The following is a 27,270-nucleotide window of genomic DNA, read 5'->3' on the forward strand; positions in this document are numbered from 1 at the left end:
TGCCAAAATATAAACACCTCCCACCTCCCCAAATCCCCCACACATAAATGTCTCATCAGGTTTGTTTGAAAACTGCATTTCATTCTAAATAAAGCAAACTTAGAAGAGCAGAGCAATGGACATGTGTTAGGATTACAATGCAAAGATAATAAACACACAATCATTGTACAATAACAAACAAACACACCTTAGAAGGAAGAACATGCAAAACATTTACAGCCCACATCAAAACACAGCGTGAGTGTGGCCTGGGGCAATTCACCACAATATCTCTTCCCCCCAAACTGCCATAGACAAGGACTTGCTGAAAATAATGTGGCCTGCACAAGGTAAAAAATCACCCACTACTGCAAATCTTTATATAACATAGGCCACACCCACCACTGTCATTCATTTGGTCAGAGAAAGTGTTTGCACCTGATGAATCCTCTTCCCACCTGCGTTAACCCTTGGTATACAGGCCCCACAAATCAGAGTCAGAAAGAAAACCACAGCGAAGTGTAACTGTGCAGCATACAACAGAACATTGAATAGGGATGTGAAAGGGAACCCTATTGGCAATATTTCTTGGCCCTATGGGCACAATTCACTCCAGATTATCACATGAGTTAAGACAGTCACATAACCACATCTCGCATGCAATACTGAAAATGTCAATTCACTTTTGCTAGTATGCAGCATTTCCCATAAATCGGAAAAACACTCAGGAAATCAAACATAAAAAGGCCTTACCCCGGTCACATCAAAGCCGATTTAAAAATTGTGCGACGTACAGTGAGGATGCCAATTTCCTTGCGATTTGCAAGACATATGACACAGATATCTATGCAAATCACCATAAAAGTAGTACATGTACTACTTTAGAAATCAGTGTCGGAAAGGCACCCATGTGACCACTCTAATAGCAGACAATAGGGCGCACCCAAGTCGCATGCCATGCAAATCGCATGCCAAGTCGCATCCAGGGTGCACAATTTCAGGTGCGATTTGGGAATTGAAATTGTACCTGATATTGGATCTAATGAATGTGGATGTGAGTGTCTTAACATAAGCGATTTGCTGCAGCACAATTTCAAAAGTAGTTCTTGTCTAACTTTTTCTGCATTTTGTAGCAATTTCACATATAGACTACAATAGAAATCGCAATGCAAAACACAATTGAAAACGCAATAACTTATTGGTAATCTACAGAAAATACGGTGAAATTGCCAACAAAAAGCACAATTTTAAATTGCATCTAATGTGAACCAAGCAGGCAATTCAACAAAGGAAATAAATCTTTGAAGGCATGCGGTATCTGCATGCTCGGATAAGGGTCTGTTATGGATTTGGGGGGGGGGGACTCCATGCCATTTTATTAATTTTTTTTTTTAATCCTTTTCTCTCTCACACTCTTCTCATGGTTTGACAAACCTTCCCAAAAGGGGGTGGAGTGCAAACCAGCATTATCCAATCAATCATTAGTCCAGGCCCTTATCTCATCCCATCGTTTGACATTCCCATAAGGTACAACTTTAAAGGTGTTTGAACAGACAAGGCCTCATTCTAATTCACATTCTAGGGATCATTTAGACAGAAAGCAAAGATGCTGCCACCAGCACATGTACAGTTGCAAGAAAAAGTATGTGAACCCCTTGGGATTACGTGGAGTTTTGCATGAATTGGGCATAAAATGTCCTCTGAACATCATCTAAGTCACAACAATAGAAGAACACAGTCTGCTGAACATAATACTACACAAACATTAGATGTTGCCATGGTTTCATTGCACATAACATGTAAACATTCACAGTGCAGGGAGGAAAAAGTATGTGAACCTTTGGACTTAATAACTGGTTGACCCTCCTTTGGCAGCAATAACCTCAACCAAACGTTTCCTGTAGTTGCAGATCAGACCTGCACAACGATCTGGAGTCATTTTGGACCACTCCTCTTCACAAAACTGTTTCAGTGTAGCAATATTCTTGGGATGTCTGGTGTGAATCGCTCTCTTAAGGTCATGCCACAGCATTTCAATCGGGTTGAGGTCAGGACTCTGACTGGGCCACTCCAGAAGGCGTATTCTGTGCTGTTGCAGCCATTGTTTTGTTGAATTACTTGTATGCTTTGGGTCATTGTCCTGTTGCATCACCCATCCTCTGCGGAGCTTCAGTTGGTCGTACGTTTTCCTGCAAAATGTCTTGATAAACTCTGGAATTCATTTTCCCATCAATGACAACAATCCGTCCAGGCCCTGAGGCAGCAAAGCAGCCCCAAACCATGATGCTCCCTCCGCCATGTTTCACAGTGGGGATGAGGTTTTGATGTTGGTGTGCTGTGCTTTTTTTCTCCACACATAGTGTTGTGTGTTCTTCCCAAACAACTCAATCTTGGTTTCATCTGTCCACAGTATATTTTGCCAGTAGTGCTGTGGAACATCCAGGTGCTCTTTTGCAAACTTCAAACGTGCTGCAATATTCTTTTTGGACAGCAATGGCTTCCTCCGTGGTGTCCTCCCATGTACTCCATTCTTGTTTAATGTTTTCCTTATTGTAGCTGTGTGAACAAAAATGTCAGCATGTGCCAGAGATTTCTGTAGGTCTTTAGCTGATACTCTGGGATTCTTCTTTACCTCATGCAGCATTCTGCGCTGTGCTCTTGCAGTCATTTTTACAGGACGACCACGCCTAGGGAGAGTAGCAACAGTGCTAAACTTTCTCCATTTGTAGACAGTCTGTCTTACCGTGGACACATGAACATCAAGGCTTTTGGAGATACTTTTGTAACCCTTTCCAGCTTCATGCAAGTCAACAATTCTTGATCGTAGGTCTTCTGAGAGCTCTTTTCTGCGAGGCATGGTTCACATCAGACAGTGCTTCTTGAAACCAGTAAACCCAAAACAGGTGTGTGTTTTTTAAGGGCAGGACAGCTGTCAGCCACACATCCAATATCATCACACTGATTGGAGTCAAGGTTGGCTCACTCCTGGCTCCAATTAGCTCTGAGAGAAGTCATTAAGCTAGGGCCTCACATACTTTTTCCTCCCTGCACTGTGAATGTTTACATGTTATGTGCAATGAAACCATGGCAACATCTAATGTTTGTGTAGTATTATGTTCAGCAGACTGTGTTCTTCTATTGTTGTGACTTAGATGACGTTCAGAGCACATTTTATTCCCAATTCATGCAAAACTCCATGTAATCCCAAGGGGTTCACATACTTTTTCTTGCAACTGTATGTTAGGTTAGTCACACGTATATCATGCAAATTCATTGCCGTGGTTGGGATTCCCAATCCCAATACAAAGGATTGCAATACTAATACAGGCGTACCTCGGTTTACCAACGTCTCAGTTAACATGATTTTCGGTTTACAAATGAAAATCCATTGAAAATAATGCCTCGGTTTACACAAGTCTTAATAATTTTTTTTGCAATACAAAGTGTATGTCGGCGTTGATTTTCAAATGCAAATGCCGGCCTTTTTTTTTTCTTCACTATAGTTCACAAGCTTAGATGTCACTTTCCCCGAAGTTACAGAAAACTTTGTATCTTTTAATAAACTCAAAGTAAACATTGTTTCCTTTAGGGATATAAATTCCAAGAAAACTTTCTCTTTTAGCTGGGGGGGAGGGGAAGTGACAGGAGAATTTCTGAGATATAGTGAAGAAAAAAAAAAGGGTGAATTACATTTAAAAACCAGCACCATAATAAATAAAAAACGGCATGGGGTCCCCCCTCCCATCCACACCAAACCTTTCGGGTCTGGTATGTATCTTAAGGGGTAACTCCACACCAAAATGTAAAAAAAAAGGGCGTGGGGTCCCCCCCAGCCACACCAGCCCTTCTGGTATGGCATGGATATTAAGGGGTAACTCCACACCGAAATAAAAAAAAATGGCATGGGGTCCCCCCAAAATCCATACCAGATCCTTATCCAAGCATGCAGCCCAGCAGGTCAGGAAAGGGGGGGATGAGCGAGCGCCCCCGCTCCTTAACCATACCAGGCCACATGCCCTCAACATGGGGGGGTGCTTTGGGGCAGGGGAGCTCACCCCAAAGCACCTTGTCCCCATGTTGATGGGGACAAGGGCCTCTTCCCCACAACCCTGGCTGGTGGTTGTGGGGGTCTTCGGGCGGGGGGCTTATCAGAATCTGGAAGAATTATCATTGAATTAGGAGGGAGCTGGGCGAAGAAGCGAAACGCCTGACACTGAACACAGAATTTCAGATTTGGAGGATGATCTCCACTCCATTACTGCAGATAGGTAACAATATGCTCACTTGCAAAAATCCATACTAAAAAAATTGGATGATTTGAAAAATCGCTCCCGCAGGAGCAATCTCCGCATTGTGGGCCTACCCGAATCGGTCAATTCAGCAAGTTTAATGGATCTATGCTCTAAACATATCCCTGCCGCCTTGGGCCTCACCAGTACCATGCACAGTTGAAAGAGCTCATCGTCTGGGATCACCATCCAATGACAGACGCACACCAAGATCCATTATAGCCAAGTACCTTAACTACGCTGACAGGTTCTTTCCATAACTCCCGATCACTACAAATTGATGGGTATAAATTACTGATTTTCATGGACTATTCACCAAAAGTGTCACGCAAAAGAAAATCTTTTCAATCTATATGTGCCTCCCTCCACCAGAAGGGTCTGAAATTTACTTTAGCGTATCCAGCTACCTTGCGCCTGACCACTTCTTCTGGAGAGACCAAAACCTTTACTCAACCGGATGAGGCACTTCAATATATTCATTCCTACTTGGATGACATCACTGATCCGCCAAACCTCCCCAAAGACATCCATGATAAAAGTCCCAGGGAACAATGCAGTCCCTGCAAAGATCCCCCAAAGAGGCAAAGGATCAACCACCTTGCAAGTAAACCACACCTTCGCCCTCCATGAACAAGATGAGACGGCTGTCTGCATCTTAACTATGGAGAAGGTATCACTTCATATTTCCACAGGCTCCAGTTTGTTTGGCAGCTTGCCCAGTCCCTGAGCTGAACAATTTGGGGCTCCTTGCCTCTTTTTATGCCTTTTTATTTTTGTTATTTCTTGACGTTTCTCTACATGTTTCCTAAAGCTTAAGCAAGGTTTGATACTATGCTGTTTGTGCCTAAATAACCGGTCAAATATGACCTGTTTTTTCTTAATTGACTCCGCAGGGTTCCCCTCTCCATGGCTTCTTTATGCTGATCTTGGTGAGTCCTCACTTTTTGAGGTTCCTCAGGATATGAGGAATCCGATGGTCCATCTACACTGGGTGGTGCCGGATGGACATTGGAGGGAGCCGGGTTTTCTCCTGGACTATACTGTGTGATGTCCTCATCTTCTACTTTCCAGTCTGGAGACAAAGTGAGACAATCCTCGGAGGTTTTCCTCATCTCCCGGCCATGGACTAAAATACAAAGACAAAGAGGATTACTAGACAGAAGCTGATTGGTTCCCCCAAACCAGGACTCCGCCCACATCAAGCAGCTTGGTTTCTGAGGAGCTTACAATTCCACCCTCAAGGGAACTAGGAAATGGCTCCTCTGATCTCCTACCAGGTCATTTCTTTATTCATGGACCTTAGTCAGAGAGTGAGGAAACAACCAGAACTGTCTTTTATAGGAGGGACAGTGATGAGGGGATTATAGGACGAGGGTCCCCACCCCCTCTATCACTCATCGCCATCTTCCCAACACAAGAAGTACTGCACTTCCTTATTTAGTCCATGATTTAGTCATGAAGAACAGCGGGGCTAAGCCCCACCAGAGGTCAGAGAGTGAGGATGGGGGGAGAACAACCAAGATGAAGACTGGACTGATCCTGAAGACCACCATCATTGGGGTATTGACTCCTCCCTCATTATCACTTTCTGTTTAAGGGTCCAAAGTTGGAGGATGTTATCACATTATTATCACCATGTAAAAGTCTGTGCTCCAATCACATCATCCGATATAAAATGTCCAGCTGGGAGGAAATATGTGTAACATAAGAGACTCCATATTGTGTGTATATATAGCAGTGGGGGGAGGGGGGAGAGCAAAAGTCAGGACTTTGGAATGTACAACAGAGAATATATAGTGCAGGGGTCAGGAATATGTAATGTACAACATGGAGTATATAGTGCAGGGGTCAGGAGTATGTAATGTACAACAGAGTATATAGTGCATGGGTCAGGAGTATGTGATGTACAAAATAGAGTATATGGTGCAGGGGTCAGGAGTATGTAATGTACAAAATAGAGTGTATATAGTGCAGGGGTCAGGAGTATGTAATATACAATGGAGTATATAGTGCAGGGGTCAGGAGTATGTAATATACAATGGAGTATATAATGCAGGGGTCAGGAGTATGTAATGTACAGCATAGCGTAAATAGTGCAGGGGTCAGGAGTATGTAATGTACAATATAGAGCATATAGTGCAGGGGTCAGGAGTATGTAATGTACAACACAGAGTAAACAGCGCAGGTGGCAGGAGTATGTAAAGTACAGCATAGAGTATATAGTTCAGGGGTCAGGAGTATGTAATGTACAACAGAGTATATAGTACAGGAGTCAGAAGAATTTAATGCAGAACATAGATTATATATTGCAGGGGTCAGGAGTATGTAATGTACAACATGGAGTATATAGTGCAGGGGTCGGAAGAAAGTAATGCACAACATAGATTATATATTGCAGGGGTCAGGAGTATGTAATGTACAACATGGAGTATATAGTGCAGGGGTCAGGAGGATGTAATGTACAACATAGAGTATATAGTGCAGGGGTCAGGAGTATGTAATGTAAAATATAAATTATATAGTGTAAGGGTCAGGACTCATAATATTGGTATTCAGTAATCAGTGGAACATTAAATGTTTACTGTAGACAAGTTGCAGAGGTCCCACACCGCTGCCTCCCATCTCCTGAGACTGCACTCAGTGACTTGGGTCTGAGACTATACAGACATATCCCTCCACCCGGCACAGCCAGCAGATAACAGAGAAGGTCCCTGGGAGAAATGTTCTGTCAGAGATCTTACTAGATTCAGGATATGGGTTGGAAGGCTCAAAGCACAGGCCCCAGGTGCCGAGGTTATGAATCAATATTTTGCTGCCAGCTGAACCCCAGAACCTCCATAAATCCAGTCTAGAGACATAAATTGTGTCTGCAGCACAGAGAAGGAAGATTATCCGAGAGAAATCCAGGAATACAGGACGGGGAACACAGCTCAGGAAAGTGACCAGGGGATTACAGGCTGATATCACCCAGTCCCCGCCCTACTCTGGACCAATCAGTGAGCAGTATGGGTGGAGGAATGGATTTAGTGTTCATGACCCACCTGTGCTGATCTCTGTAGGAGTGTCCTCCTCTATAAATGTCCCCGTTATTCCATCCTCCTCCATAGACTGCTGATCATCCCTCACATACGCCTCTTCTTCTTCTGCTTTCACCTCAAATTCTATATCGATTGGATCTCCACTCTAAATCAAGGAAATGAGAGAAAATATCATCTGTAAAAAAAAAACCTCGCATAAAATATCCACACATCATCTTTACAAGTTCATGTTCTAGATGTTCTGTCCTTCCAACCTTGTAACGGTGAGGGATGGTGTGACCTTCCTGTGTGGAATCCCGGGAATACAGAGGACGGGGACATCTCTCTGGTGGGTTCCTGGTATTAGGTGGCTCCATCATATCCTTGTGTCCTTCTGAAAACTCCTCCATCACTCCATACTCCTCATCCTCCTCTTTATACTCTTCTTTAAGATCAATATTATCATCCCCGAGGATTCCACTCTGAAAGATATAATAAAACATTCATTGTAACAAACATGCTGTGTATAAATCACAACTACCAATAATTGTCATCATCTACCTGATGATGGTGAGGGATGGTGTGACCTTCCTGTGTGGAATTCCGGGAATACAGAGGACAAGTACATCTCTCTGGGGGGTTCCTGTAGCTGGATGACTCCACCATGGTGTCCTGGTACCCTGACACCTTATAGGAACCTGACACACACAATGATACAGTCACCACCCAGGCATATCCCTTGTCTGTTACTGGAGAATGTCCCAGAATTCCCGGCACCGCTCACCTCTCCTGTCAGCAGCTCCATCATCTTCTTGGTGACTTCTAGAATCTTCTGCATGTTGTGTCTCTCAGGGTTTAGGGAGTCACATGGAGGCACTGTGTTGGTCATATGATCACTTGACTTAAGAAGAGGAAATCTCTGTATTGAGGAACCAATAGGAATATCACGTTAGACTCCCAGAATCCTCCTCACCTCTCCGGTCAGGTCTGTGTGTTATTAATAGAGATAAGAGTGATGTCATGTGACCTCCCAGAATCCTCCTCACCTCTCCGGTCTGTTCTGTGTTTTATTAATAGAGATAAGAGTGATGTCATGTGACCTCCCAGAATCCTCCTCACCTCTCCGGTCAGCAGGTAGATGATCTCCAGGGTGAGGTTTAGTATCCTCTCAGTCATGTGACTCCGGTCCTCCTCCATCCTCATTGGTGCCATCATGTGATCTATACAGGTCTCCTTGTAGACGGATAACTTTGGGAAATGAAAGTAAGAATGATTTGGATGGTATTGGTCACACAATAATAGGATGTGGATGTGAGGGGGGAATAGGAGGGTTGCTGGACATTGAAGAACTACTACAATCATGGGAAGATATTTAGTTGGGACTGTTTAATATTTCTTACATTTTGGAGGTCCCGAGACCCTCTTGACCTGCTGGATCAGAAATCCCCTTTTCTCTGTTGGGTTTGTTTGGTCTCTGAACTGGTTTTGATGAGTATTAGATCTGCAGACAAGTAATGATATATACGATCCTTCCTATGACTTGTTTGCTCTGAGGCAGTGCTGTGAGGTCAATGTCGGCTCATCATGATGTCCAGGAAGGGGAACTTGATGACTTTTCCTGGCTAATTCTGTCTCTTCCCTCCAATGACAGCCTAGTGTGGGTGGAAGGAGGACAGCAGGGGGGAGGGGTTTGGTTACCAAGTATACTGTAATATCCAGGGCATTGTACAGAGTGGTGGGTTCCTGGGGCTCTGAATTCCAGCACCGGGCACTGCCAGAGCCTGTGTCATGGGAAGGTATTGGAGTGTCTCCTGAAGATGTTCAGCACTGATCCCTGACTACCTTTTAGCCGATAATGCACCAACAGACCTCCTCTAAGAATAAGTGCCCACCAAGGGATGAAGGATTGTCCTTCTTCATTCCACTTGGTATCTTGGAAAATAATATTTGACCAGTGAGATGGTAAGAAGGTGAAGGTTGCCTTCCTTTCCTGGTAGGAGTTCTGAAAGAGGGTCTGCAAACTAAGTGCAGGAAAGAAGACAGAGACCAAGAGCCCACCTCCATACCTCAGTGTCCCCCTGAGCCTGACAAACTATTCTTTCCTCAGAGCCCTGCTCCCCACCAACCCTATCAAAGACCCAGATTCCTTCAGCTACTCTACCCCTAAAAGCCCTTGAACTCCACTACTCCCTCAGGGGCCCCAAAGTTTCCCATCCTCAGTAACCCCTAAGAGACCCCTCAGCTCCTCTACTTCCCTCAGAATTTCCCTCCCTCTAACACCAATGATGGAACATATTCTTCATGGCCGGCCGGGGAATGTTTTCTTCCTCCTGACCAGCAATGTAAGGGGCTCTATGCTCCATACTCCTGACCCCGGCACTCCATCATTGTGTTGGCTGCATAGTGCAATGATTGCCCATTGGCTGTCTGTGTAGTGTACCAACCATTCACTGTCTGCTACCCCTCTCTGCCAATCCCTCCACTGGCCTCCGCTCGCCCAACAAATAAAACCCAAAATACTAACAACTTACAAAGCCATCCACAGCTCTGCCCCCAGCTACATCACCAACCTGCTCTCAAAATATCAACCAAACGGCTCTCTTCGATCCTCCCAAGACCTTCTACTCTCTAGTTCCCGTGTCACCTCCTCCCATGCTCACCTCCAGGACTGCTCCTGAGCTTCTCCAAGTCTATGCAACTCCCTACCCCAATCTGTCTGGCTGTCTCCTAATCTATCCACCTTTAGACGATCCCTGAAAACCTCTTTAAAGAAGCCTATCCGGCTTCTACTTAGTAAACTGCCATTTATTTCTTCCATCAGCTCCCCCCCCCCCCACACCTATTACCTTTTGTATCACTCATCCCTTCCTCCAAGATTGTAAGCTCTCAGGATCAGGGCCCTCTGTTTCCTCTGGTACCAAATTGTATTGCAACTGTAATGTCTTCCTTCATTTTGTACAGCGCTGCGTAAACTGTTGGAGCCATATAAATCCTGTATAATAATAATGATTGCCCATTGGCTGCCTGTGTAGTGTCATCATTGCCCTTTGTAGGCCATGTATGGTCAGGATGGTCCTTGTCTTGTCTATTTATTGTCAGTGCTGTTTGTTTAGAGGACCATATTACTAGAATTTATCTCCACAATGAGGAGAATGTTCCAGCCCCGGAAGTGGGGGAATGTTCTGCCCCTGAAGGGGTTAATCTGGGTTCCCACACTATACATGTGTGTATCATCATCTGCTGGAGATAAAAGATGTCACAGTGACTATGGAGGAAGAGGACGGACGTGACTATGGAGGAAGAGGACGGACGTGACTATGGAGGAAGAGGACAGACATGACTATGGAGGAAGAGGACGGATGTGACTATGGAGGAAGAGAACAGATGTGACTATGGAGGAAGAGGACGGGCATGACTATGGAGGAAGAGGATGGACAGGACTATGGAGGAAGAGGACAGATGTGACTATGGAGGAAGAGGACGGGCATGACTATGGAGGAAGAGGATGGACAGGACTATGGAGGAAGAGGATGGACAGGACTATGGAGGAAGAGGACGGACATGAAAGGGGGTTACAGTGTGTAAATAGAAGATAACATCTTATTACCTCCTCTGATCTGCTTCCTCCCACTCACCTCTCAGAATGTCCTGTCTGTACCTGACATCACTTCCTGTCTGTGAAGATCTTCTAGATCAAATAGAAGGAGGACTCATCGATGATTTCATACATTTGTTTGGAAGGATAGAACAATCCTCAGAAGGGAACATGTAGGATGACAGGAAAGGCTCCTGACTGGTGAGATCCTCCAAACATAATGATGACATCCATGAACTGGAGCGAGCTCGTTGGGGTGATAAAGCCAATCTGGAAACACTGTGTAGACGTTCTCCAAGAACTCAGCACACTCCAGGTGTGGAGAAAGTCTCCAGGTGGGTTTAGCCTGTCATTTATCATAGGTAGAAATGTCCACACATGGACTTCCACAGGGACCCCCGAGACTACGTATAGAACTTGGAGGTACCTGTAACATGGAACAGGATTTGGCGTTGATGGTCAGAGCAGTGGAAATTGCAGCTCAATGTTTCTGAATCGTGGGCCTTCTATGTGATCTAGAAGATCTTCAATCACAATGTCTTTATGGATGAAGTGGATGGCCCAGTTTATATATTATTTATTGCTTTACAGCTTTATTCCCTCCAGGATTCATTCTTTATTTATAGAACCATTCAAGGAAGTGTTCTTACTTTGAGAGATCTCCACCACCATTCCTCTGTGACCATTACATCCTTGTCATTTATGTCTAACATCTTCATTATGAGTGGATTGATATTTATTTTTATACTTTAGGATGTATTTTTGCCTTTTCTTTACCCAAAGGATCTGTTTTGGGGGGTATTTGTTAAATTTGTGTTTACCTTGTATTCTGTGTCTTTTAAGCTTTTCTATAAATGATAAAATATTTTTGTTAAACTGTTGGTTGCATAAGAGCTAGATTTATTTGTTCTTAGTTTTTTTTATTTATTTTTGATCTTCCATGATAGCCCTGTAAGGTATATTATATACAGGAATGCATATTCTGAGATGTTTCTCTGGGCTGCAGTTCCTCTGAAATCCACAAGGTGGTGATCTCACTTATACCCAAACAGAAGGTCTCTATGAAATACCAATAGGAAGTGATGTCAGGTACAGACAGGAAGTGATGTCAGGTACAGACAGGAAGCAGATTGGAGACGTTGGTGGAAGTGGCAGCAGAAGAGGTAATAAGATGTTATTTCCTATTTACACCCAGTAACCCCCGTCATGTCCGTCCTCTTCCTCGATAGTCCTGTCTGTCCTCTTCCTCGATAGTCCTGTCCGTCCTCTTCCTCCATAGTCATGTCCTTCCTCTTCCTCCATAGTCATGTCCTTCCTCTTCCTCCATAGTCATGTTTGTCCTCTTCCTCCATAGTCACGTCCGTCCTCTTCCTCCATAGTCACGTCCATCCTCTTCCTCCATAGTCACGTCCGTCCTCTTCCTCCATAGTCACGTCCGTCCTCTTCCTCCATAGTCACGTCCATCCTCTTCCTCCATAGTCACGTCCATCCTCTTCCTCCACAGTCACGTCCGTCCTCTTCCTCCATAGTCACTGTGATGTCTTTTATCTCCAGCAGATGATGATACACACATATATAGTGTGGGAACCCAGATGAACCCCTTCAGGGGCACAACATTCCCCCACTTCCGGGGCCGGAACATTCTCCTCATTGTGGAGATAAATTCTAGTAATATGGTCCTCTAAACAAACAGCACTGACAATAAATAGACAAGACAAGGACCATCCTGACCATACATGGCCTACAAAGGGCAATGATGACACTACACAGGCAGCCAATGGGCAATCACAATGATGGAGTGCCGGGGTCAGGAGTATGGAGCATAGAGCCCCTTACATTGCTGGTCAGGAGGAAGAAAACATTCCCCAGCCGGCCATGAAGAAGTTCCATCATTGGTGTCAGAGGGAGGGAAATACTGAGGGGTCTGTGGGAAGTTGAGGGGCTGTCAGGGTTAATGGATAGCTGATGGACTTTAGGGACCCCTTTGAGAGTATTGGGGCTCAATAAGTCTGAGGGGTTTAGCTGAAGGACTCTGGGCCCTTGACAAGGTTGGTGGGCAGCAGGACTTTCAGGGAAGAAGAGGCTTTAGAGTACAGGGGGACACAAAGATAGGGAAGGGGCTCTATGATGATCCTCCACCTGCACTTCTCAGAACTCCTTACAGAACTACCAGGAAATGAAGGTGACCTTTAACTTCTTACAATCTCCCTGGTCAAATAATATGTTCCAGGATACCAAGTGGAAAGCATGGCAGTCCTTCAGTCTCTGGTGGGCACTCATTCTTAGAGGAGATCTGTTTGTGCAACATCTCCTAACAGGTAGTCAGGGGTCAGTGCTATACATCTGGGAAGACACTCCAATACCTCCCATGACACAGGCTCTGGCAGTGCCCGGTGCTGGAATTCAGAGCCCCAGGAACCCATCACCACTCTGTACAATGTCCTGGATATTACAGTATACCTGGCAACCAAGTGAACAAAACCCTCCCCCTGCCATCCTTCTCCTACCCACACTGAGCTGCCATTGGAGGGAAGAGAACTGACTCCTCCCAACAGCTCTCTACTTCACCAGCAGCATCCTCCTGCTATCCAACCCAATCCCTTCTCTTACTGCAGAGAGTGAGAGTGACATCACTCCTGTCAGTCAGCAGGATGCCGGAGATTGGTGCATTGCAACCAGAGTTCTGGCTATAATCCTGACAAGCTGGCAACTGTGGCCAAAAGTCAGCAAGGATCCCTTCCTGGACCTCATGATGACCTGACATTGTCCTCACAGCACTGCCTCAGAGCAAACAAGTCATAGGAAGGATCGTATTTATCATTCCTGTTCTGCAGATCTAAAACTCATCAAAACCAGTTCAGAAACGAAACAAAAACTACAGAGAAAAGGGAATTTCTGTTCCACCAGGCCAAGAGAGCTTTCGGTTCACGAAAATGTATAAAACACTAAACAGTCCAGACTAAATAGGGCAGCACAGTGGCTAAATGGTGAGCACCTCCCCCTGGCTGTATTAGGGTCGTTGGTTTGAATCCCAGCCACGGCACCTCCTGCATGTCCTGCAAGTTTGCATGTTCTCCTTGTGCCTGCGTGGGTTTCCTCCGGATACTCCGGTTTCCTCCCACACTCCAAAGACATGCTGGTAGGTTAATTGGATCCTGTCTAAATTGGCCCTTGTATTGGCTCTTGTATATGAATGAGTTAGGGACCTTAGATTGTACGCCCCTTGAGGGTTAGGGACTGATGTGAATGTACAACATATATGTAAAGCACTGCATACATTGACGGCGCTGTATAAGTACCTGAAATAAATATCTTCCCATGGGGGAAGTAGTCCTTACAGCAACCCTCCTATTCCCCCCTCACATCCACATCCTATTATTGTGTGACAAATACCATCCAAATCATTCTTACTTTCATTTCCCAAAGTTATCCGTCTACAAGGAGACCTGTATAGATCACATGATGGCACCAATGAGGATGGAGGAGGACCGGAGTCACATGACTGAGAAGATACTAAACCTCACCCTGGAGATCATCTACCTGCTGACCGGAGAGGTGAGGAGAATTCTGGGAGGTCACATGACATCACTCGTATCTCTATTAATAAACACAGACCTGACCGGAGAGGTGAGGAGGATTCTGGGAGGTCACATGACATCACTCTTATCTCTATTAATAAAACACAGACCTGACTGGAGAGGTGAGGAGGATTCTTGGATTCTAACATGATATTCCTATTGGTTTTTTCAATACAGAGATTTCCTCTTCTGAAGTCAGGTGATCATATGACCATCACAGTGCCTCCATGTGACTCCCTAAACCCTGAGAGACACAACATGCAGAAGATTCTAGAAGTCACCAAGAAGATGATGGAGCTGCTGACAGGAGAGGTGAGCGGTGCCAGGAATTCTGGGACATTCTCCAGTAACAGACAAGGGATGTGTCTGGATGGTGACTGTATCATTGTGTGTGTCAGGTTCCTATAAGGTGTCAGGGTGTCACTGTCTATTTCTCCATGGAGGAGTGGGAGTATTTAGAAGGACACAAGGATCTCTACAAGGACGTCATGATGGACAATCAGCCGCCCCTCACATCACCGGGTAAGAGGAGACTTTATTGTAAAGGAGAGAGCAGTACGGAGGATCCACCTAGATCCCCCATCATCTGATAAACACATAGAAACAATGGATTCAGTCAGTGTGTGTGTTTCCTACAGATGGATCCAGTCATGGGAACCCACCAGAGAGATGTCCCCGTCCTCTGTATTCCCGGGATTCCACACAGGAAGGTCACACCATCCCTCACCATCATCAGGTAGATGATGACAATTATTGGTAGTTGTGATTTATACACAGCATGTTTGTTACAATGAATGTTTTATTATATCTTTCAGAGTGGAATCCTCGGGGATGATAATATTGATGTTAAAGAAGAGTATAAAGAGGAGGATGAGGAGTATGGAGTGATGGAGGAGTTTTCAGAAGGACACAAGGAGATGATGGAGCCACCTAATACCAGGAACCCACCAGAGAGATGTCCCCGTCCTCTGTATTCCCAGGATTCCACACAGGAAGGTCACACCATCCCTCATCATTACAAGGTTGGAAGGGCAGAACATCTAGAACATGGACTTGTAAAGATGATGTGTCGATATTTTATGTGACCTTATATTTTACAGATGATATTTTCTCTCATTTTCTTGATTTAGAGTGGAGATCCAATCGATATAGAATTTGAGGTTAAAGCAGAAGAAGAAGAGGCGTATGTGAGGGATGATCAGCAGTCTATGGAGGAGGATGGAATAACGGGGACATTTATAGAGGAGGACACTCCTACAGAGATCAGCACAGGTGGGTCATGAACACTAAATCCATTCCTCCACCCATACTGCTCACTGATTGGTCCAGAGTAGGGCGGGGACTGGGTGATATCAGCCTGTAATCCCCTGGTCACTTTCCTGAGCTGTGTTCCCCGTCCTGTATTCCTGGATTTCTCTCGGATAATCTTCCTTCTCTGTGCTGCAGACACAATTTATGTATCTAGACTGGATTTATGGAGGTTCTGGGGTTCAGCTGGCAGCAGAATGTTCATTTTCACCATAATTGTTACTAGACCTAGGTACCTGGGGTATGTGATTTGGGTATTCTGCACCATGCCCGGGTCTAGTAAGATCTCTGAGAGAAATTCTCCCAGGGCCACTTGCTCTGTGGTCTGCTGGCTGTGCCGGGTGGAGGGATATGTCTGTAAAGTCTCAGACCCAAGTCACTGAGTGCAGTCTCAGGAGATGGGAGGCAGCGGTGTGGGATCTCTGCAACTTGTCTACAGGAAACATTTAATCTTCCACTGATTACTGAATACCAATATTATGATTCCTGACCCCTACACTGTATAAGTTATATTGTAATTTATATAATCCTGACCCCTGCACTATATACTCTGTGTTGTACATTCCATACTCCTGACCCCTGCACTATATACTCTGTGTTGTACATTACATACTCCTGACCCCTGCACTATATACTCTGTATTGTACATTCCATACTCCTGACCCCTGCACTATATACTCTATGTTGTACATTACATACTCCTGACCCCTGCACTATATACTCTATGTTGTACATTACATACTCCTGACCCCTGCACTATATACTCTATGTTGTACATTACATACTCCTGACCCCTGCACTATATACTCTGTGTTGTACATTACATACTCCTGACCCCTGCACTATATACTCTATGTTGTACATTACATACTCCTGACCCCTGCACTATATACTCTATGTTGTACATTACATACTCCTGACCCCTGCACTATATACTCTATGTTGTACATTACATACTCCTGACTTCTGCTCTCCCCCCTCCCCCCCACTTCTATATATACACATAATATGGATTCTCTTTTGTTCCCCCCATTTCCTACCAGCTGGACATTTTATATCGGATGATGTGATTGGAGCACAGACTTTTACATGGTGATAATAATGTGATAACATCCTCCAACTTTGGACCCTTAAACAGAAAGTGATAATGAGGGAGGAGTCAATAACCCAATGATGGTGGTCTTCAGGATCAGTCCAGTCTTCATCTTGGTTGTTCTCTCCCCATCCTCACTCTCTGACCTCTGGTGGGGCTCAGCCCCGCTGTTCTTCATGACTAAATCATGGACTAAATAAGGAAGTGCAGTACTTGTGTTGGGAAGATGGCGATGAGTGATAGAGGGGGTGGGGACCCTCGTCCTATAATCCCCTCATCACTGTCCCTCCTATAAAAGACAGTTCTGGTTGTTTCCTCACTCTCTGACTAAGGTCCATGAATAAAAAAATGACCTGGTAGGAGATCAGAGGAGCCATTTCCTAGTTCCCTTAAGGGTGGAATTGTAAGCTCCTCAGAGACCAAGCTGCATGGTGTGGGCGGAGTCCTTGTTTGGGGGAACCAATCAGCTCCTGTCTAGTAATCCTCTTTGTCTTTGTATTTTAGTCCATGGCCGGGAGATGAGGAAAACCTCCGAGGATTGTCTCACTTTGTCTCCAGACTGGAAAGTAGAAGATGAGGACATCACACAGTATAGTCCAGGAGAAAACCCGGCTCCCTCCAATGTCCATCCGGCACCACCCAGTGTAGATGGACCATCGGATTCCTCGTATCCTGAGGAACCTCAGACTGTGCGGGACCGGGCCGGCCTTCAAACAGGGAAGAGGTTCTCCTGTATTGAGTGCGGGAAGGGTTTCCAATATAAATCCGGTCTTAATAGGCATAAAAGATCTCACACGGGGGAGAAGCCGTATTCCTGTCCTGAGTGCGGGAAATGTTTTTCAGTGAAGTCCAATCTTTACACACATCATAGATCTCACACGGGGGAGAAGCCATATTCCTGTCCTGAGTGCGGGAAATGTTTTTCAATGAAGTCCAATCTTTACACACATCAGAGATCTCACACGGCGGAGAATCTATTTTTCTGTTCTGAGTGTGGGAAGGGTTTCCGGCATAAATCAGAGCTTAATGTGCATGAAAGATCTCACACAGGGAAGAAGCTGTATTCCTGTCCTGAGTGCGGGAAATGTTTTTCAGACAAGTCCAAACTTCATAGTCATCAGAGATCTCACACGGGGGAGAAGCCGTATTCCTGTCCTGAGTGTGGGAAGGGTTTCTGCCGTAAATCAGAGCTTAATGTGCATGAAAGATCTCACACAGGGGAGAAGCCGTATTCCTGTCCTGAGTGCGGGAAATGTTTTTCAGTGAAGTCCAATCTTTACAAGCATCAAAGATATCACACGGGGGAGAAGCCGTATTCCTGTCCTGAGTGCGGGAAATGTTTTTCAGTGAAGTCCAATCTTTACAAACATCAAAGATATCACACGGGGGAGAAGCCGTATTCCTGTCCTGAGTGTGGGAAATGTTTTTTAGAGAAGTCAAAACTTCATAGTCATCAGAGATCTCACACGGGGGAGAAGCCGTATTCCTGTCCAGAGTGCAGGAAATGTTTTTCAGACAAGTCCTATCTTTACAGCCATCAGAGATCTCACACGGGGGAGAAGCCATATTCCTGTCTTGAGTGTGGAAAATGTTTTGCGCGGCAGTCTATTCTTCATACACATCAGAGATCTCACACAGGGGAGAAGCTATATTCTTGTACTGAGTGCGGGAAATGTTTTTCACAAAAGGCCAATCTTTACACACATCAGAGATATCACACAGGGGAGAAGCCATATTCTTGTTCTGAGTGTGGGAAATGTTTTTCAGATAAGTCCAATCTTTCCAGACATCAGAGATCTCACACGAGGGAGAAGCCACTTTCCTGTCCTGAGTGAGGGAAATGTTCCTCACTGAAGTCTTGTCCCACACAACACTGGAGGTGTATTAGTGCCTTGAGTGTGGGAAATGTCTTCTAGATGAATGTTGCTGGACATCCCAGCTCTCATGTGGGGAAGAAGCACACCCTGATATACACCTCAGATATACTCCATGGCTGATCTTCATCATGGAAGAAACAGTTCATGAGGAGATCAGAGGTCCCCAAAGACATGGATGAAGTGTGGGACCGGGTCGGCCATTGATAGCAGGAGAAGAAGTTTTCAATGTATTTTCCATGAATGGAAGACATTCCAGCAGCTCAGATGTGATCCTAATAACATTGGTTCCCTCATTCACACAGGAGGAATGGACATGAACTCTCACTGAGGGAATTGCTATACAAACATTCTATGAATAGACCCCCAAATGTCAGGAGATGTTTCTATAAAGACGGGAAGTATGGAGCACAGAAATGAAGAGACCTCCCAGCAATGTTATTACCAGGCTGCAGCTAGGGGGAGCTCTAATGTCACCCCAGCAGAGTGATCCCATCTAGCCCACATTAACCCTCTCACTGCCAGAGCTGTTTCTGCATGATTTTGCACACATGGGAAAATGCAGATTTTGGTCCTGAAGATGAGATAAACCCCCAAACATCTATTCTGTGACATCAGAGGCCCTGGAGAATAAAATGGTGGTGATTGTTAAGGTGTTCCCCGTACACAGATTCCCCTTCATATCCGCCTTTATTTCCTCCTTTCCCCCATTTTCTATGTTGGGATCTTTTCTACAATACTTTGTTATAATAATGGAACACGTTGTGTATTGTATTGTACACCAATAATAATGACTCCGCCCCCACATTCCAGACAAGGGATCTTCCTGACCAATCAGATTTCTTCCTTTACTGTTTCCTGATTTTTATGCTTCAATCTTATTAAATGTAAAATTATAATAAAACATTTATTGAACAAAAACTATTGTGTGTGTCGGTGCAATGACGGCAAACTTCAATATAGAACATTGCTCCTCGGTGACACCTCACACCCTTCAATAACGGCGCAGAGTGCGGGGGTCAGCAGTATATCATATACAGCCCTCCATACAGAGTGCAGAGGGGGGCTGTAGTGTGCCCCCCCTCCTGATCCATACCAGGCCACATGTCCACAACATGGGGGTCACCTTACCCGGGGGGATTCCCCCAGGCATAGCACCTTGGCTGGTGGGTGTGGGGATCTGTGGGTGGGGGTCATATTGGATTCTGGAAACCCCCTTTAATAACAAGGGGCCCCCATATACCGTTCCCCCATGTGAATGAGTATGGGGTATATAGTACCCGACAATAGCACCAGTCCAATGACAGCTCCCTAAACTGTCATCATCTACATAAGTGAAGGGACAGGGATGGTGGGACCTTATTACCCAAATGTGACCAGTGACCATATTTGGTCAGTGATGTCACTGCTATCCCCGCCCCCTTCCTTACATGGCAGGGATTCCCAATGACATCACTGATTCCTGGGGGTTTGGCCGCTGTACCCATCCATGTCTTCCTCAGGCACCAGTGACAGCGGGAAGCTGTTATATATAGAAGTGGTAGAAATGTCTCTTCTATATGTGATGATCGGCTCCTGCAAAACACGGGACCGGAACAGGCAAAGTTTGGTTTGTACTGTCGTCTCATCCCTACTCTCCGACAACTAAACCCAGAGATCATCCCAAGTGGTCATTGTATTTGTCCCTTACATTGGTGACCAATGGGAGAAGGACCCCCTTATATCAGTGGTCAGTGTAGTGGTCCCTTACATTAGTGACTAATGGGAGAAGGACCCCCTTATATCAGTGGTCAGTGTAGTGGTCCCTTACATTAGTGACTAATGGGAGAAGGACCTCCTTATATCAGTGGTCATTGTATTTGTCCCTTACATTGATGAACAATGGGAGAAGGACCCCCTTATATAAGTGGTCAGTGTAGTGGTCCCTTACATTGGTGACTAATGGGAGAAGGACCCCTTATATCAGTGGTCAGTGTAGTGGTCTCTTACGTTAGTGACCAATGGGAGAAGGATCCCCTTATATCAGTGGTCAATGTATTGGTTCCTTACATTGGTGACCAATGGGAGAAGGACCCCCTTATATTAGTGATCAGTGTAGAGGTCCCTTACATCTGTGACCAATAGGAGAAGGATCCCCTTATATCAGTTGTCAGTGTAGTGATCTCTTACAAAAGATTAGAAAGTCTAGAAAAAACTTAATGTGAACAAACCACCAGGACAAGATGGTTTTCACTCGAAAGTCCTCAAGGAATGTATCCAGGTCATTGATAGACAGTTATTCCTCACCTTTAAGAAAGCTTTCTGACCAGATTAGTGTTAAAAGATTGGTGAAAAGCTAACATGGTTTCAGTATTCAAGAAAGGCCTGAGATACCTACCTAGAAACTCCAAGCCAGTCAGCCTAACATCAATAGTTTGTAAACTATTGGAGGGCTGATAACGGACCATGTCTCAGAATTTGCTGATGAAAATAATATCATTAGTAGTAACCAGCATGGATTTATGAAAAAAGATCGTTCTTGCCAAACCAACTTATTAACAATCTATGAGGAGGTGAGTTGTAATCTGGATAATGGAACACCCGTGGATGTAGTGTATATAGACTTTGCTGAAACATCTGACATGATACCCCATATATGCTTAATCCACAAATTGAGGCATGTTGGTGCTGAGAATAGTGTATGTACATGGATAGAAAACTGGTTACTGGGGCGCGTACAAAGGGTGGTGATAAATGTACCTCTGAAAGGTCTGAGTTATAAGTGGGGTACCGCAGGGCTCTGTTCTGGGTCCAATTTTGTTCATAAATGATATAGAGGTCAGTATAAATAGTTCAGTCTCAGTGTTTGCTGACGATACAAAGCAGAGCAAAACCTTCACCACAGGATACAGAAACTTTACAGGAAGACTTCAATAAAATAAAGGTGTGGACAACTACATGGCAAAGGAGGTTTCATGTAGGAAAATGTAACGTAATGTACTTGGGGACTAAAAAAATGACTGCAAGCTACACACTAAGGGATGAACCTCTGGGGGAATCGAGGATGGAGAAGGATCTGGAGGTCCTAGTGGATCACAGACTCAGCAGTAGCATGCATACCAAGCCGCAGCAAGCAAGGCCAGCAGAATATCAGCATGAATTCAAATGGGAATTTACTCCAGAGATAAAACGATAATTCTCCCACTTTACAAAATGCTGGTTTGGACACATCTGGAGTATGGTGTCCAGTTCTGGTCACCAGTCCTCAGGTTGGATGTGCTGGAACTGGATTGAGTCCATAGAAGGGTAACAAAGCTAATAAAAGGGCTGGAAGACCTCAGTTATGAGGAATGACTACAAACATGAAACATATTCTCCTTGACGAGACGCTTCAGAGGAGATATGATAATGAAATATATTTGTAACATAAATGTGAGAGTCGGGTAGTACTGACAGTAGTTGAGATGTAGTTGAGATGTGATGTGATCTGTAGAAGGATGTGATTGTAGATCTAGTTTCATTCTGTGTTATTAGAGATACAGTATCAGTCAGAGACATATGGTCAACAATTAGCATCTGAAAGGACAGAGCAGCTTCTAGGCCAGGAGAAACACCGAGATGCCAATAAAACTTTCATCCATGTAGACATGGATTTCCCACCTTCCTGAACCTCAAACAAGAACTCTAGCCATTTTGGCTACAAGAACCAGCAAGGGACAGTGAGAAGGCTCCAAAATATCTGCCAGCTTTGATTTATACCAACAGATCAGAGAAAACTATTTCATCTCTCATAAAAACTGAAATATTAGTTGCAGAGAGATGAAAATACTTCCTTCTGATTGGACACATATTAGTCTCCATGCCCATATAAAACTGTATTTGTAGCCTCTGTAGAATCCCGGGGAAACACACAAAAATGGCACCTGATTGCGTCAGCTGAACAGTGATTGAGACTGTCACAATCGGACTGATGCGCTGGTGTCAAAAATCCTATCCCTGACCCAACAATTCCTGGCCCATTGGATCCAGGTCTCTTCAGAACACAGAACGTCCTGTGGGCTGGTACAGGAACACCCCCCAGGGTTGATTGGCCAAGAGCTAAAGTCAAGCCCACATCCATATTTCAATAAATTGAGGACCCTGAGATATGGACGGGGTGATTCTTATGGAGTCGGTACAACTTGGCAATTGCTGACAATTCTGACATGCTTCTGTCACACCTCGATAAAGTTTATTTCTGTTTTTATCCCTTTTATTTTCATAGTGAATAGCATCTCCGTGGGTCTTGTTGTCTTTTTTGTAATTCATTTTCTTTGTATATATTTTATGCACTCAAAAAGAACAAACGAAACCAGCGCTAAAATCTTCATGCAGACTGGAAGAAATTCTGAATGCCAAACATAGAGGTGCAGCCCTTCAAAGATCGGGAAATCTAGGTACTGGTGAACAAAAACAAACAAGGGCGCACTCTCATCGTGCATTATCGTGGTACACCACGTATTTATTAAAAAACTATAGATGTATACTCACAAGCCAAAAGGGATAAAAACAGGGCAGGTGATCCTTAAGAACAATCCAATTGATTCAAACACCCTTAATGGGATAAACTACTAACGCGTTTCGGGAGCCGAACTCCCTTCCTCAGAGCTGAAATGTAGACCTGCTAGTCCAACTTATATTGGCAAAATGCATGGTGAAAAAGGAATGGACACACACCGTCCTCCCACACACACAACTGACCTCCCAAACAAGAAAACAGCCAATCAAAACTGACCAAAAAATTAAAATAAATGAAAAATGAATAATTGAATATTGTAAATAAAAATGTAAAAATGTAAATGGTATTGAATACTGTACTGTGCTCACCTGTAATGCCAGAGTAAATGGAGATGAATTATCTCTGCTCTCCACACTGTGTCAGATGAGGATGTGACCAAGGGTGAATGGGAATGCCAGTGTGCGAGCGCACTGGCCAGCATCCCCTTAGCGCATGCGCCGGGTGCGATCTGCGCTTGCGCCCAGGAGCAGTGCCACCCGACACACTTGGAGGAAGTGTGTCAAAGGAAGGGCGGAAGGGGAAGCACAGCTGCAGGTGGACAGCATAGACCACAGCCAAAGCCCACACAACGGAGTAACCAATGTATTGGACAAAGTACCTAACATGCAAGAGAACCCCTCCAAGTGGAAGTCCCATAACTGTCCCTAAATGTCACACACACCAAACAAACAGTGCATGTGACAATGAAACAAAAAAAAAAATGGTGTAAAAAATAAATTATTAATTATGATGTGAAAAAAAAATTATAATGAATGAATAAATAAATTAATAAGGTAATGACACCCCTGGACAGATTGAAAGAAGAGACAAAAAAAAAAAATCAATAAAAGAATGCAAAAAATTTGAAAAATGACCAAAGCCAGGAAATAACTGCACAAAAAAAAAAAAACGCAAAAAGAGGAGGTGGCCCACTGGAGGAACATATGTGGATATAGCAGGAATACATACAATGTAGAACATAAAAATATATATTGTATATCTATAAATGTAGCGTTCCCTAATACCACAATAATAAATAAATATATGATTCCATCTGTGATAACATACACCATAAATTCAAAATTAAATATAACAAATAAAGTGACAGTGATTAAAAATCAAACACTAAAATTGTGATTATTAGCAAAGTATTCTTAATAATAGTCCCATCAATCAATAAACAGTCCAATAATAGTGATAAAGTGATTCATAAATCATCAATTGGTGACTTTCCGTGAATCCTCCAACCAGTAAAAATATAAATGAATAATAAAATATACGTCTGTAAGCATGTACATATGCACACACATTCACATACATATACAAGAGAAAAGACAAAAAAAAAACACCTATGAGAAAACCAAAGGAGGTGGTGGTGCAATAAGCAATGGTGGATATCCTCCACTGGATGAGCTCCTTTTGTCATCCTTAGAGGAAACAATAACATTTTTGAAAGATAACGTTAATAAGTGATGGTGATACTTCAATTAAAAAAAAAAAATACAATATAAAAAACAATATAAAAGTGGAAGCCAAATCCGAAATAGTAAAAATTATTATAAAACAGACACTAAAAAGAGAGAACGGGAAGCGCAGTCCTGCAGATATTGTCATACCAACGATAATGTAACAAAAATAAAAAATGATTGATCAAGTGAAACAAAATGAGATAAAAAAAAAAAGACAAAGTGAAATGGAGTGATGCACAAATGAATACAGTCACTGTGATAATGAGGCAAACCCTTGCAACCAATCTGTCAATAGGATGCTAAATAAGGGACTGGATGTCAAGTCCATCATTGAGACCCTTAGGCAACAGAGTGTCTAATTTGTGAATCCAATAGGATTCTCTTTGGCAGAGTTTCCGAAACCTTCTGCCTGAGTCTGTATCACCTTGTACAGTATATTCTCTATGCCAAAAACTTTGAGTCCAATGGGACTCTCATCATGCGTCTCACTGAAGTGGCAAGACACCGTATGTTTGTCAAACCCATGTAGAGTGTTGTGTTTATGCTCTCCAAAACGAGTCCCAAGTGAACGTGTACGGCGACCCACATAAAGTAGCCCACACGGGCAAACCAAGCATAGATAACAAACTGTGTGCCAATTGATGAACTATCTGATTGGATAAACCTTGCCATCCGTACCCATGAATTCCCTCCTTCTGTGCCACATGAAGGGACAGGCCCCACAATTCGGTACCCCACACTTAAAACTGCCTTTCTGATCAAACAAAGTGCTCCATACCGAAGTGGATCGTGTGGTAGTGGGTTTTACTCTGCTTGGAGCAATGATGCTCCTAAGGTCACGGGGGCGTCGGAAAATCACTTCCAACCGAGACGGCAGGTGTGCAGAAAGGTGAGGATCTTGGGCCAAAATGCCCCAATATTTGTTAAGTGTCCTCTGGATGGGAAAGGCCTTCTGGTTATATCTGGTGCAAAATGCGGTATTATAAGTATTTTTATCGTTTTTGGAGGTGTTTGCCTTGGGAGAAATGTGGAGGTCTCCAAATGTACCCATGTCATTGGAGTACAGTGATCTATACTTATTGTTTGCCTCCTCTATGTTTGTGGCAGTATAGCCTTTCTCCAAGAATTAATTTTTTAAGATCAGACTCTGAGTGTCATAATCATCTACTAAAGTGCAAGTTCTCCTTAGTCTACAGAATTGCCCTAGAGGGACATTTTTAATCCATCTAGGATGGTGATGGCTCCTGGCATGTAAATATGCATTCCCAGCTGTAAGATTGAAATGGGTCTTTGAAACCACTCGTGAATTTGGTCCAACTCTGAGTTCCAAATCTAGAAAAACAATTTTAAAGTCATCCACAACATATGTAAATTCAATTCCATATGGGTTTGATTGACAGTAGGAAATTAATTCCTTCAACCTGGTTAGATCGCCGTCCCATATGATGAGAATGTCATCTATATACCGGGTGTACATGACCAGATTGGCTCCAAACGGGTTATGTTGCCAAATGTAATTATGTACCCAAAAACCCATTGTTACGGATCCGCCAGGTGGTGCCTCTGGCAGCCCATTAGACGGAATCACCCGGAGCGTGGAGTCGAAGTCCCAGTCTGCGTTTTCACCAGGGCCCCTGATGGTGGGGATGGACTTGGAGCAGAACCAGGACCAGGTCACGACCTCTGAGCAATACCACCAATGGCAGAGGGAACCTCCGGGGATGAGTGTAAACCAGAAGAGAGCCAGATGTGAGGAGGCCGGCAGGACCAGGCAGGATAAACAGGCGGTTGTCACCGTGGGGGATGGCGAGGTACAGAGACGGCAGGCAGAGAGTGGTCAGGTCACACGCAGGGTCAGTATCGTAGTCAGTCCGCAGAATGGTCAAACAAGCCGGGGGTCGGGATAGAAGAAGGCAGCGTAGTCAGGGGCAATCTGGGTCAAACTCAGGAGAAGGCAGCATAGTCAGACAATCCGGGTCAGAGCTGGAGCAGGCAGAAAGGTCAAACAATCTGGGTCAATAATCACAGGGCACAGGAAACTCAGGTAACAGGTCAGGCCTTGCGGCAACTTGTGACAGTGCAGGGCATCTTTAAATATCGCGCCCTGCACTGTCATTGGCCGCCCAGGACGTGCCCCTGGGCTGTCATTGGCCACCCAAGGCACGCCCGCGGCTCCTACTGCGCATGCGTGGCATCCTGTCAGCTGCGGCCCGCCGGGACCTGGTGCTTGTGTCCCGGCGTGAGCCGCCGCTAGTGTGCGTGCGCCGGGGAAGGAGCTGCGGCGGTCCCTGACACCCAAAAAAAGATTGGCGTAGCTAGGGGCAAACCTGTCTCCCATAGCTGTGCCTCTAATCTGCCTATAGAACTGTTCTAAGAATATGAAGTATTATTAATTTTACATGTATTTTTTTTTGTCAGTTTTGATTGGCTGTTCCTTGATTGGGCGGTCAGTTGTGTGTGTGGGAGGAGGGTGTGTGTCCATTCCTTTTTCACCATTCATTTGTCCTATATAAGTTGGACTAGCAGGTCTACATTTCAGCTCTGAGGAAGGG

General features: G+C 44.4%; 1 protein-coding gene across 1 annotated transcript in view; it reads left to right on the forward strand.

Moving 5' to 3' along the window:
* LOC149460733 (uncharacterized) overlaps positions 1-19,654 on the forward strand; it is a 61,083-nt gene extending 41,429 nt beyond the window's left edge. Inside the window, exon 6 of the mRNA XM_089679227.1 lies at positions 17,731-19,654. Within this exon, the coding sequence (XP_089535353.1) occupies positions 17,731-18,694 (964 nt within the window). The 3' untranslated portion in view covers positions 18,695-19,654. The remainder of the gene's footprint in view (positions 1-17,730) is intronic.
* The last annotated feature ends 7,616 nt before the right edge of the window (positions 19,655-27,270 follow it).

This window comes from Staurois parvus, unplaced genomic scaffold, assembly GCF_062004578.1.
Source record: "Staurois parvus isolate SC_StPar_1 unplaced genomic scaffold, SC_StPar_1.0 ptg000221l, whole genome shotgun sequence".
In the NCBI taxonomy this organism is placed as follows: domain Eukaryota; kingdom Metazoa; phylum Chordata; class Amphibia; order Anura; family Ranidae; genus Staurois; species Staurois parvus.